Source organism: Dipodomys ordii, unplaced genomic scaffold, assembly GCF_000151885.1.
Source record: "Dipodomys ordii isolate 6190 unplaced genomic scaffold, Dord_2.0 Scaffold11, whole genome shotgun sequence".
Lineage (NCBI taxonomy): Eukaryota > Metazoa > Chordata > Mammalia > Rodentia > Heteromyidae > Dipodomys > Dipodomys ordii.
Window position 1 is genome coordinate 12,858,261 of NW_012267227.1, and position 12,683 is coordinate 12,870,943.

The 12,683-nt window shown below is 42.3% G+C and overlaps 1 protein-coding gene across 2 annotated transcripts; it reads right to left on the reverse strand.

Moving 5' to 3' along the window:
* Positions 1 to 1,274: 1,274 nt before the first annotated feature.
* Positions 1,275 to 11,050, reverse strand: Dut (deoxyuridine triphosphatase). Of its 2 annotated transcripts, XM_013010284.1 has the most exons (7): positions 10,868 to 11,050; positions 10,210 to 10,348; positions 8,115 to 8,206; positions 6,407 to 6,451; positions 2,113 to 2,187; positions 1,898 to 1,968; positions 1,275 to 1,371 (listed from the first exon to the last, which is right to left on the reverse strand). In XM_013010284.1, exons 1-7 carry the CDS (start codon positions 11,010 to 11,012, stop codon positions 1,315 to 1,317), a joined length of 624 nt encoding a protein of 207 aa, XP_012865738.1. In that variant the 5' UTR covers positions 11,013 to 11,050; the 3' UTR covers positions 1,275 to 1,314. The 2 variants fall into 2 exon arrangements, with proteins under 2 accessions (XP_012865738.1, XP_012865739.1); XM_013010285.1 differs by lacking the exons at positions 1,275 to 1,371; positions 1,898 to 1,968 and adding an exon at positions 7,512 to 7,642 and having other exon boundaries at positions 2,143 to 2,187; positions 10,832 to 11,050.
* Between the last annotated feature and the right edge of the window lie 1,633 nt (positions 11,051 to 12,683).

Below are 12,683 nucleotides of genomic sequence, written 5' to 3' on the forward strand. Positions count from 1 at the left end.
CAAATCCCAACTACTGTAAAAAAAGGATAAACATTATAAAGTCTTACTGAAGAGTACATCTCTTGGTAGCCACCTAATAATATGTATTCTTATTCAACTGTTACACTAGCTAAGATTAAGTTGTACCAAACACAATCAACAGTTCCAGCAATATTCCATCCCTCAAACAATGGCTGGGAGTCCACAGGGCACCTGATAAAGAAACTTTAAGCACTCAAAACTGGCCCAAGTTGGGTGCTGGTGGCTCATGCCTCTAATCGTAGCTACTGAGGAGGCTGAGATCTGAAGATCACGTTTCAAAGCCAGCCCGGGCAGGAAAGTCCATGAGACTTTTATTTCCAATAAACCACTAGAAAACTGGAAGTGGCACTGTGGCTCAAGCAGTAGAACGCTCGCCTTGAACTGAAGAGCGTAAGGACAGCACCTAAGCCCAGAGTTCAAGCTCCAAGACCCACAAAAAAAAAAAAAAAAAACTGGCACAAAGGAGTCTGGTAAGCATAAAGTACACTAACAAAGTTACAGCAGATGTTAGTCAAGAAAATCCACAAAAGCAGTCCCATACCTGTAATGTATATCTGCTTACAAATAAGCTATGTACTTGGGATGGAATAACCCAAAAAATATTAAGTCATTCATTTTATTCCTCTTAAATATTTTCTTGGGCATGGCCTATTTATTGTTACTTCAGCAAGGGAAACTTGGATAAGTACAACTAATACTTTGGCTGATGAGCTAAAACTCAGAGGAACCAACTAACCAGAAATTCCTAAATAACACTTCCTTTTACAAACAAGCCTCTACTTAGTCAAACAAGAAGTTACCAAAAGGAGTATCAATGTTAAGAAAAAAAGCACAACAATAAGCTGAGGGTTCTCCCCTTATTTACAAAGAATCTTAATATTACTAAGAAAATTTGACAAGAAAACATCGTTTTGATTATTTTTAGTTCAGCTTATTCAATGTGTACCTGTGAGAGAATTCATTTATGATTCAAGCACTGATGATTCATACAGCAATTAAAGCAGAACCGAGATACTCTTTATTGAATTAAATTGTACATCTGATTTTTTAAAACTTGTCAAGTATTCACAAAGCAGATAGATTTTCATACTAGCAATTTCAGAAACACAAAATAAGTTTCCATATAATCCCGACAGAAGTAACCTTTCCTTCTATCATTAAGAAAATAAACTATTTTTTACAAGTTAAAACTATTAAGTTTACTATGGTGCAAAACACCAAAAACACTTGACGCAAAACCTATTATTTTTAATAAAAAGTATGCCTTTTCATTTTCTATTCTTGGCCCAAATTTTAATTCTTTCCAGTAGAACCAAAACCTCCTGAACCCCTTTCAGTATCATCCAAGACCTGAAAAGATAGAAAGATAGCAAGCCAGAGTTAATTTTAGTCTTTTTACTTCTCCATAGCTCCTACTAAAAGATTTTCATTCCCTGCTATATATCATCTTTTAAAAAGGGAGATTACAGGCCTGCATGGTGACATATGCCCATAATCTCAGCATTCAGGAGGCTGAGGCTGCAAGATCAAAAGTTCCATGCCAGCCTGGGCTACAGCAAGACACTGTCAAAAACCAAACCAAGGAGATTACCAAAAGAAGAAAAATTTTAAAAGGCTGCATGCATACACTGGAATACTGGAGAATTTTCAAGAGCTAAGAAAATGGCAGAATTTCATAGTGTATTTATGTAATTTACTATTCAAAAAAAATACTATATATTTACCTGAAAACCAAGAAAATCCAAAAGATTTCAATTTTGCTTTCCATAGCATTATTCATATACACAATCTAGTTACAAACAGCATCTATTATCTTCTGACATTTCTTCTTGTTATTTGTTATGTTATATTCATTCTCCATTCTTATGATACTTACTTGAACTTCTTCAATTTCTGGATAAAAAATCTGCTCACAAATGAGCTGAGCAATTCGATCACCCTTTTTCACTTGAAAGAAAGCAAAAACAAAAGTGAATTACTGATATTTCTCTGAAGCATTTTCTATATTATCCCACTCAATGAGGATTAGAGGAATGCTGCAGACACATAATAAATTCAGTACACTTATGTGAATGAATGTATTTAACATACCTTCAAACTTCTCTTTGCCAAAATTGAACAAGATAACACCAACATTTCCCCTATAATCTTCGTCTATGACACCAGCTAGAAGAAAAGAAAAATTCTATTAACCTTGATTTATGCAGCCAGAACACTAGCCTAGATTATTCTTTGTAGCTCTGAAAATTTTATCCTTACATATGAACCAGTAAACCTTGTGGTGGTACTATGTACAGCATGAAAAGAACACTGACAGGGCTGGGAAGGTGGCTCAGTGGTACAGCGCTTGCCTTGCATGCCTGAGGCCCTGGGTTCGATTCCTCAGCACCACATAAGCAAAAAAAAAAAAAAAAAGCCAGAAGTGGTGCTGTGGCTCAAGTGGTAGAGCGCTAGCCTTGAGCTGAAGAGCTGAGGGACAGCGCCCAGGCCCAGAGTTCAGGCCCCAAGACTGGACCCAAAAAAAAGAAAAGAAAAGAACACTGACATTATTGGAGTGCAAATAAGAATTTGGAAAATGGATCATTTTCTAACTTGGCTCCCTTATCAAATTGCTGAGTGGCAATTATCTCCAATCTGTCTACTCATGGCATACTTGCCAAGAGTAGGAAAAAATTATGATTTGGGCTTCAAGGACTTTTCCTGGTAGCAGCTTTTTACTAATATTCTCATTGAAATATGACAGTTATAAAGATGTCAAAAAGTCTGAAGATCTACATTGGAATAAGTCAATGCTGACACTGTTTATCAGCAGTCTTGAAAGTATCAGGATATTCCATAAAAAAAAAAAAGCTATACTTTTCAGTCTTAATTTGAACCACAAATTTTTTTCAAAACCATGATCTCTTAGAGGACCTTACCTCTCAAGCTTTACAATGGGTACACTTCTGCACACTCATAAATAATGTGAACTTCTAATTGTCCAGTTAGTAGCTTTTTTCACATTATAAACAAAGATAAAGCAGATCTTTGCAGATTTGAACCAGTCCCTGCTATGGCCCAGAAATCTACCAGACTTGTTAGACTTGCTTTTTGGGGGTTGAGAACTTAACGAGCTTCCACAAACATAAGCACATATAATACAAGTGCACCAGCTGCTCATTTTTTTTAAAAAGATGGCGACTTGTCATATCATGCATCCATTTAAAGTACTCCATTACTTTGTAGTATATTCAAGTTGTGCAACCATCACTACAATCAGTTTTAGAATACTTTTAGTACCTTGTTTTAGAATACTTTTAGTACCTTAAAAAGAAATTAACTGTTATCAAGTCACCCACTCCTGAACCCCACTCCCTATACCAATTACATCTTTCTGCTTGGTTTGTAAAAAAACTGAATGAGATACATATAAACAATATAGCTCTACTTCATATCTGACTTATCCTTATTAGCACTCTTATCTTCCAAGAAAATAATAGTCAAGAATCCAGCTCAATGGGTACTCAGGCTGGTTGGCCATACTCCAAATTATCTTAAGGCCATACAAAAAAATTACTTAGAACAAAGGTAATTCAAACTACATCCTATCTCCATTTTCTCACGAAGGTGGAAAACCAGGCTGATTACAAGCCTTGAAGCCTGCTATACAGTCTAGAAAGCAGCTAATGCAATTCATCTCATATCTGGACTGAATGACAGCAATAAGGCAATAAAACTTGGGCAAATTCAAGGAAACCTTTCTTCCTTCACTGTGAACTGTCCATTATTTTAGTCCTTAACACTTAGGAAAACTGATAGAAAAAAGGGACCACTTGTCTCCATGTTACTTATACCAAGCAAGTTTTGACTGCAGGTATGGTTTAGCTTAGATTTAAGAGAGCAAACCTTCTGTACCATATTGTGCTGGAACAAAGGACCACAGAAGGCTGGAGAATTTGAGGCAGAAGCTCAAGTAAGTTTGAAAAAGACGACGTAGCTTGATTTCTAGCCTTTTTTTTGGGGGGGGGGGGCCTGAATGCTGGGCCTGGGCGCTGTCCCTCAGCTCTTCAGCTCAAGGCTAGCACTCTACTACTTGAGCCGTAGTGCCACTCCCGGCTTTTTTCTTTTTGCTTATGTGGTACTGAGGAATCGAACCCAGGGCCTCATGCATGCAAGGCAAGCGCTCTACCACTGAGCCACTTTCCCAGCCCCTTCCAGGCTTTTTTGTTTCTACTTTAAGAAAAATTTAAGTTAACCATTTGAGAGACAACATTTTACAATTAAGTTTACATATTACTTTTTTCACTAAAAATATTAGAGACAGCCTTTTAGATTAATATACACACATAAACCTTGGCCATTCTTTTCAGACAGAAAATGTGGAATATATACCATTGCTATCATTATTATTTTGCCTGTACCTGGGCTTAAATTAGGAGGCCATACCCTTGCCTGCTCAAAGCTATCACCTCAGTCATGCCTCCAGTCTAGCTTTTAGCTGGTTAATTGGAGATGGGAGTCTCACAGACTTTTCTGCCTGGGATGATTGCAAACTATGACATGCTAGGTCTCAGCCTACAGACTAATATTACAGGTATGAGCCACCAACACAAAGCTGCAAATATTCTGAACATTATGGTATTTTCAACCTTACAAAAATCTCCCTTTTCGCAAAGGCTTCTGCTATGTATTTGTAACACACTCTTGTCTGGGGTGCTCTACTAGCTGTAGATCTTGAATCCTACAGGGCCAAATAATCTACTAAGATTTTATGCGTGGAACACAAAAATGTAAAAAAGCCTTTGACTAAAGATAAAACTGGAGCCAATGAAAATGCATGGCAGAAAAAGAGATCTTCAACTGAAACCTATTTCTTAAGTATGAGTGCTTACGGTATGCAAAATTCAACAGTTCCAAATACATTTACTAAACTGTCATTTGTGTTTTGAGAATCATCTAAGACTTATTCTTTTCCTGCATAAAAGACACAAGCATCAGGGATAGTTTTCTTCAGAGAAAACTTCAAGTGTCTTGAAGTTATCATTGGAAAAATCATGCATTGGAACTGGCAGAGTGATTAACTGACTTCAGGCAAAAGTTCCAAGACTTTGGCATGTCATTTGTTGGAAACCTTTAGTGAAAACTATCCACACCTACCAGATGTGAATTCTGAACAGAATCCTGCATACTCAACTTTTCCCTTTGACCCTTATTTACAGCTTAAGATTTCTAACAGTGTCTCTTCAGGAAAAAAAAAAAACATTGCCAACTATAATAAACTTATACCTGCGACATTATTAAGATACTTTGCATTCAAAAACATACCACAATGTGATTTTATGAATAACCCCATACCATACATCAAGCAACCTAACTTTCCAATTAAATTTTTTTCCCAAAAAGTTGCTAAAATTAGTAACAAAATCGGGGTAGGAAAAAATGTTTCCACATTAAAAAAGTCAAGTCCCTAAGACATGTATCATTAAACATGTGATGTGTCAGATGCTTTTTACATACACTATCATTTCATCCTTCCACCCTTCAGAGGTAGGCACACTAGTATCTATTTGTACGGTTAAGGAAACTAAAGCTCCGAGTCAATATTCCTTTCATAATCCTTTGAAATTGCATTCAAAATATATACAGTCTTTCATATTCTTAAGGTAGACTATTAAATGCATGCCAAATGACCACATGAAGTATTTCTGAGAATACTGTTCAGGGACTCAACCCAATTACAGGCTGTCAAAAACAATCCTTGCTATTAAAAAGAAAAAAACAAAAACTGAAGAACTGCGATTGGCCTTCTGTCTTGTACCACAGCACCACCTAGTGACACCATGGGGTGACACAAAGACCCTTCCAAAACGTTAGATTAAGACAGCCAGGGGTTAGTAGGTTCTTTTAACCACTGCAGTAGCACAAAGACCCAGCAGATTCTGGACAATACTGAAGGGATATAGGAATGGTAATCTCCATCTTTAATTGCAGTCTAAGGAAAAAAGAGGTAGAAATCAGATGTATATACTCCAGTTTTGAACATAAAACAACTTTCTCACCACTGAACAAGTTTCATCATCTTAAAATCCTCCTAAAGTAGCTGCATAAAAAGTCACAAGAGAATTTTGCATATCGATTTATCTGAGTCAAAATTAAATTTGATAGAAGTATAGATTATCACTACACCAAGTTAAAAATCTTTTCTTAGTGTCGTTATCTGATTAATACAAACCTTACAAAATGACTAAAAATAGGATGTTACCAAATAGTATATAAACTATATATTTAAACTGTCTTATTACTTCAGATTAAAACTCTAAAGCAAGATATAATAAAATCTGCCATGTGAATATGTACATTTTTAAGGACTAATCACATTTATCAACTACAACAGTAAAAATATTACCTCCTACATCAATGAAGTGTTTTGCAGCCAAGCCAGAACGTGGAGCTAAAAAAAAAAAAATGCTATTTTAAGTGGAGAAGGGCAATATAGATATAAGTGATGCAATTTAGGTATGATACTCTTTTAGCATCTCTTTCTTCATGCTAATTTAAACAGAACATTCTGAATACATTTATCACTATGAAATAAGAAAGCCTGTGTTTTAGAAAAGTAGGAACTTCGACAATAAATGCTACCTCTTGCCTTGACTTTTACATTCCATCCCTTGATCTTTCCCCACCCTAAAAATATAGTCAATGATGTTAAAGGGACCAGGCAAGTGCCCAATTTTTTTTTCTGGATAGTCTTTGTTCATCCTCAAAGTTTATGTGATTATGATAGATTTTATGAAAAAAGCTCAATTTGCTGACCCATCTGCAGTTGCCTTGGTTGGACCAAATGAAACGCCCTCCATGGTCTGGGAGCTACATTGCCCTATATGGCCAAAGTGTTTCTTCCACACATAGCTGGTAAGTCACTCTCCTAGAAGGACTCACCGTTTCACTTTTCTCTTCATGTTTAGTCTGATAGCTACCTATATTATGCTCTTTACAAGCTTTAAATTCACTCTCTGGTAACAGTGGTTTTCCCAGAAAAGTCAAACCTGCTGACTTGCAGTTCATTTTGTCCTAGCTCTTCCCATTATATAAGAGCTATTTCTCCTCTAGACAACTGAAATGTCCCTTTTTATCCAATGGGAGAGAAAATACTGAACAAGACAAGGTTCAATGGGTTAAAATTTAGTTTTACTTTGTATGGTACAGTACAGGCCTTGAACTCAGGATCTTGCACTCTCAACTTGGCTTTTCTAAGCTCTACTACTTGAGCCATGATTCTAGCCCCCAGGACTTTGCTGATCATATTGGCTTCGAATTTCAACCACCTGATCTCAAGCCTCTCAAGTTATCTAGGATTGCAGGCAGGAACCACTCACACCTAGTGGAGTTCTATTCTTACTATAAAATAACAAAACTATTCTTGATATAAACAAAGAGAGAATATGATCTTACATACAATCTAATTCTTGCAGGGCAGAGCCAATGGTACAAGCACCAATTAAAATTACCTTAATTTTCAGTTTTTCTAAGGCATTTAGCCCAACCTCTTCGGCCAATGTGTTGAGCCTTAAAAAGCATGAGTAAAGTCTCCAGAGTAATTTCCAATTGTGTTTGTTGGAAGTTTTTATTAAGGAGGAAGCTACAGTAATAAACAAGAAAAGCCAAAAAGGGTTAGGGATGTGGGTCAGGTCGCTCAGTGCCTGTCTAGCAAAAAGGAGAGCAAGTTCAAACCCCAGTATTGAGCCAGATGCCAGTGGCTCACGCCTGTAATCCTAGCTACTCAGGAAGCTGAGATCTGAGGACTGCAGTTCAAAGCCAGCCCAAGCAGAAAGTCCATGTAACTCTTATCTCCAATTAACCACGAGAAACCCACAAGTGGCACTGTGGCTCAAGTGGTAGAGCACTCTCCTTGAGCTGAAGAGCTTAGGGACAGCGCCCAGGCCTAGGGTTCAAGCCCTACGACTGACAAAACAAAAAACAAAACAAAACCAGTATTGCGGAGGTTAGCAAAAGCAAATATCATGAGCCCCTTAGAGACAGTACTATTATCTTAGGACACAGTTCTTGCAATAACCTGTTATTTCATCCTATTTATTTCTTAAGTTACTTACCTACTCTTCCATAGCACCCAGAAGGAAGAGCTATCTGAATGTCCGTCTTCACAAGGGCTTTCTCCATAGGTGGTATTGTATAATCATAAGCACTAAGATATTAAAGAAAACAATTGATATTTATGTACTTTTACTCTTTTCTGTAACAATGTATACATTATTCTTTTAAATACAGATCATAAAATAACTCATACTTTGGTGAGTTTCCAATTTATATGAAGTTTGAAAGCCGAGTAGATATTTACAAAAAAGGACTTTTTTAGACAAAATAATTCTTTGTGAATTTTATGATAGAGGGAGAGATGTCAACACTTCTAACATGCTGCTGGGATATCACCATAGCTCACTTGATAAAAACAAAGGGGAGGGGTGGGAAGGTGGCTCAATGGTAGAGCGCTTGAATTGCATGCATGAGGCCCTGGGTTCGATTCCTCAGCACCATATAGCAAAAAAAAAAAAAAGCCGGAAGTGGCGCTGTGGCTCAAGTGGTAGAGCGCTAGCCTTGAGCTGAAGAGCTGAGGGACAGCACCCAGGCCCAGAGTTTAGGCCCCACGACGGGACAAAAACAATAAATAAATAAATAAATATAAAGGGGGCCAACGGGACAAAAACAAACATACATACAAAGGGGGCCAGGTGCCAGTGGCTCACGCCTGTAATCCTAGCTACTCAGGAGGCTGAGATCTGAGGATTGCGGTTCAAAGCCAGCCTGGGCAGGAAAGTCCATGAGACCCTTATTTCCAATAGACCACTAGAAAACCCGAAGTGTTGCTCAAGTGGTAGAGCACTTGCCTTGTGCTGAACAACCCAAGGACAGACAGCCCAGGCCTAGAATTCAAGCCCCACGACCGACCAAAAAAAAAAAGAGGGGGAGGCTGGGAAAGTGGCTCAGTGGTAGAGTGCTAGTCTTGCATGCATGAGGCCCTGGGTTTGATTCCTCAGCACTATATAAGCAGAAAAAGCCAGAAGTGGTGCTATGGCTCAAGTAGTAGAGCACTAGCCTTGAACTGAAGAGCTGAGAGCCAGTGCCCAGGCCCTGAGTTCAGGCCCTACGACCAACAACAAAAAACAAAACACACACAAAGATTTTATAAAACTGCAAGTTACTTTAGACATCTTAAGTCACTCTATTTTATTAAAAAAATCCTATCAATTTTATTGGGAGGATGAATGCCTAAAATTATCAAGTCAAAATTTCCCCCAACACTTACAATGCCCAGACATAATACTTTGGAAGGGTCTTGTCAAACTCCATCAATCTTTTATCCTTCTAGACTACTATCCCTGTCAGTTACAACACTCTCTAACTTACTTTTCTTTTTCAGTTACTATCTCTCTCAGTTCTTTCTGCCCTTCCCAGAATGTACAATTTAGGCCAGTAGGCTCACATTTAAATTATCTGGGATGCTTGAAATCCCTAATCCCAAGATTGTTTTTCACTTAAAGGTCAACAACTGGGCACAATAAACAGGTGAAAAGAATAAATTCCAAGTTAAAAAAACCTACATCACATTCAAATTTCCCTTGGGCAAATCAATTAATTTGCTGACAAACTCCCTCACCTGTTAAAAAAAACATGCTAATCTGATTGTGAAAATTACATTAGGCAGCACATGTGATCAAAAGTTTGATAGTTAGAAAGTTCTAAGTAATTAAAGGATGGTACTACACTGGCATTCCTGTATTTCATCATGTGACCCTAACAAACCTTGGGCCTAACAGATGTATAGTTAAGCAACCCTTTCAGTCAGAATCGGCCTTCTTCAAACCTTTGTAGAAACCATTTTGACTTTTCTAATTCAGTACACCTGATCAGCCTTGGGTCAGCTCCTCCGAAGGCCGAGACGAGCCAGGTCGTCTCTGCCTTCCACTTGGCAAAAGGGTGGGGATCAATACTGCTAAACAACACCCGGGCCATCTGATGGGTATTTACCTGCGGGGTCCCTATTGTGAGTTTAGGCTAAAAAGCGACGACTTCAAAGATGCTTGACTGGCTCGGGCTAGGCCCCGGATCCCGGGGGGGGGGGTGTCTGTGTCTGTGTGTGTGTCTGTGTCTGTGTGTCTGTGTGAGGGGGGTGGTCCCCTACTCACCCACCTGTACAGGTCGTAGCCTGCGGCGCGCGCCGACCCCCGGGTCGGGGTCGTGGCGTGCTCGGAGAGCCTCACAAAGCGCAGCCGCATGTTGCCCTCCTTAGCAGGTCGAGTCCGCTTGCAGGGGGAGCTGGCGGGGGTCTCTTTTGAGCAGGGCATGGCCAACCGGGGAAAGGAAGGAAGAAAGAGAGAGAGAAGGAAAGAGGGAGAAAGAGAGACAAGGGACGGCGCCAGGTGAGCGCGAAAACCCGCCAAGCTTCAAACCGCCACGCCCCCGGCCGGACGAGCCCACCGCTCTGGGAGGGCCGGGGGGGAGCGGGGAGAACTCCATGCTGGAGCCCGAACCTTGGTCGGAAAGGCGAGCTGAGCCTCCGCGGAAACAACCCCGAGTCCAACACTCGGAGCTCCGGGTTAACGGAAACCATCTTCCACGATTTCCCTCCCCACCCCCATGAAAGAAAATGACACCTCTCCCCCCCCCCCGTAAGCAGGGACTCAAATGGACTCGCCCGCTCCCCCGGCGGGCCGTTTCCCGCGCTGCGTGCGGCGGGGTGGGAGGGGGGATTTTCCTCCCACCTGACGTCCTCCGACGTCGCCCCCCGCCCCCCCCCCGCGGCCGGCGCGACCTGGGACTGGGCTTCCCTGGGTCCGCGCGTGGGCACCTCTGGCTTGGGGCGCCCCAAGCTGGTGGGGGTCGGCCGGCAGCGCGGTCTCAGACAGTCTCAACGCTTCCTTCAACACCGAGCGGAGTCGAGCGAGCAGTAAATGAGAGCGGAACGCGGCGGCGCGCTGGCGGAAGGAACTCATGGCTCCCGGCCGGCGAGCCTGACCCTAACGGCGCGTTCCCCGACCCCACCCACCAGGTGACCCCGGAAGCACTACTTTCCGTTGGCGGCGGCGGCGGCGGCGCGTGGCTGCCCCGCGCCTCGCGGGCTTCACGTGCGGCCTCCGCTGCTCCCGCCTTTCCGTTTCCGCTCCCCCCCCTCCTTTCCCCTTCGGGTTAAGGGCGGGCCTCGCGTGTTCAGGCCTGGCGTCAACCTGACCTGAGGCCTTGCCGCCTGCGGCCATGATTAGCGAGCCTGAGGCTTCCCGTAGGCCTCAAAGCCTCCCCCTCCACCACCAGTACCCGGATGCGACTCTTCGGTCCACGACCCCGAGCTCGGCTTACGGCACTCAGACCACCAGGCCGGACGTGGTGGGAAACATGGGGGGGAGGACTGAGCATCTCAGCTAAAATCCTGGCCCAGGTGAAGCCCGTGGGGGAACCCCCTCGTGGCTGGGACTCCCGCAGATCCCGGGCTTAACGGTGGTGTGGTTGACAGTGGGCATGGGGGATAGACATCCGTCTGGGATGCAGGGGATCATCTGCGGGTATTTCTGCAAAGTGACTCCCCCCCCCAAAAAAAAAGAGTCTGGGAACCCTATTTCAGTGCACCTTAATTTCCAAGATAAACAGGAGCCGCGGGGCCATGTTATTAGATGAGTGACAACTCAGAAGATAACTGCTGGGAAAGTGTGTCTTCGTGGTCTTCTTAACTTACAGGCCCCGCCTGAACTGAACTCTTTTAACATGTTGGGACTTTTCTAGATGGTTAACTCTTAGTAACTTTTGCACACTTTCTGGAAAAAAAAAAAGTATATTAAAGATTAGCTGTATTTGAGGACACTCCAAATTCATACCCAGAGAGATGAGACTCCTGCTATTTACTCCTCCTCCTCCTCCCTTCCTTTCTTTCCTTATTTTCTTGTCAGTTAATGGGGCTGTAATGACCTCATAGGGCCCCCAACCCCCCCCCCATAATCAATAGCTTAAGCTCGAGTGGCGGTTTGAAACCATTGGTGGGGGAAGGGCGCAGCCTTTCTGGGTACAGGGGGGAGTAGGAGAAAGCCCACAGTCCTGAGGAGAGGTTAGCCGAAAACATTTGGGACAGTCTAGAGGGAGGAGAGGAATCCAGAGGACACTTGGACTCCTGAGGAGAGGAGAGGTTAGAGGGAGGTTAGGGAGGAAACCTTGAGTACAGAGAGTAGTAGGAGTGGAGGGAAGGACGGCAGGAGGGGAAAGCTTGCCAGAGCAGGGCAGGGCTGTGGAGGACAGGCCTTTTGGGAGGCCATTTAGGACCTTCCTCTAGAGAGGTTAGTGGAGAGGCGCCTCCCAGATGAGAGCAGAGGAGGCCTGAGGAGATTGGAGAGGCCTGCAGAGGAGAAGGGAGGGCAGAAAGGGAAAAGCCTTCCCCTTTGGAGGTCTGAGGTTTGGTGGTTTGCAGATCAGCTAATAAAATGGAAGGGGGGGCGATCAGGACTGCCTATTGGAGGTTTGGTGGTTGAGGCTGCTCTTGGTTCTGGATATGTAGCCCAGGACAAGGTAGTCTCAAGTCCCTTTTCTGGTGTAAATAGTATAAATAAACTTCTTTTGTCCACCTTTCACTGTCTGTGCCTGGGTAGTTGTCTTGCTCTCCGGAGGTCATAAGTGGGCTTGAA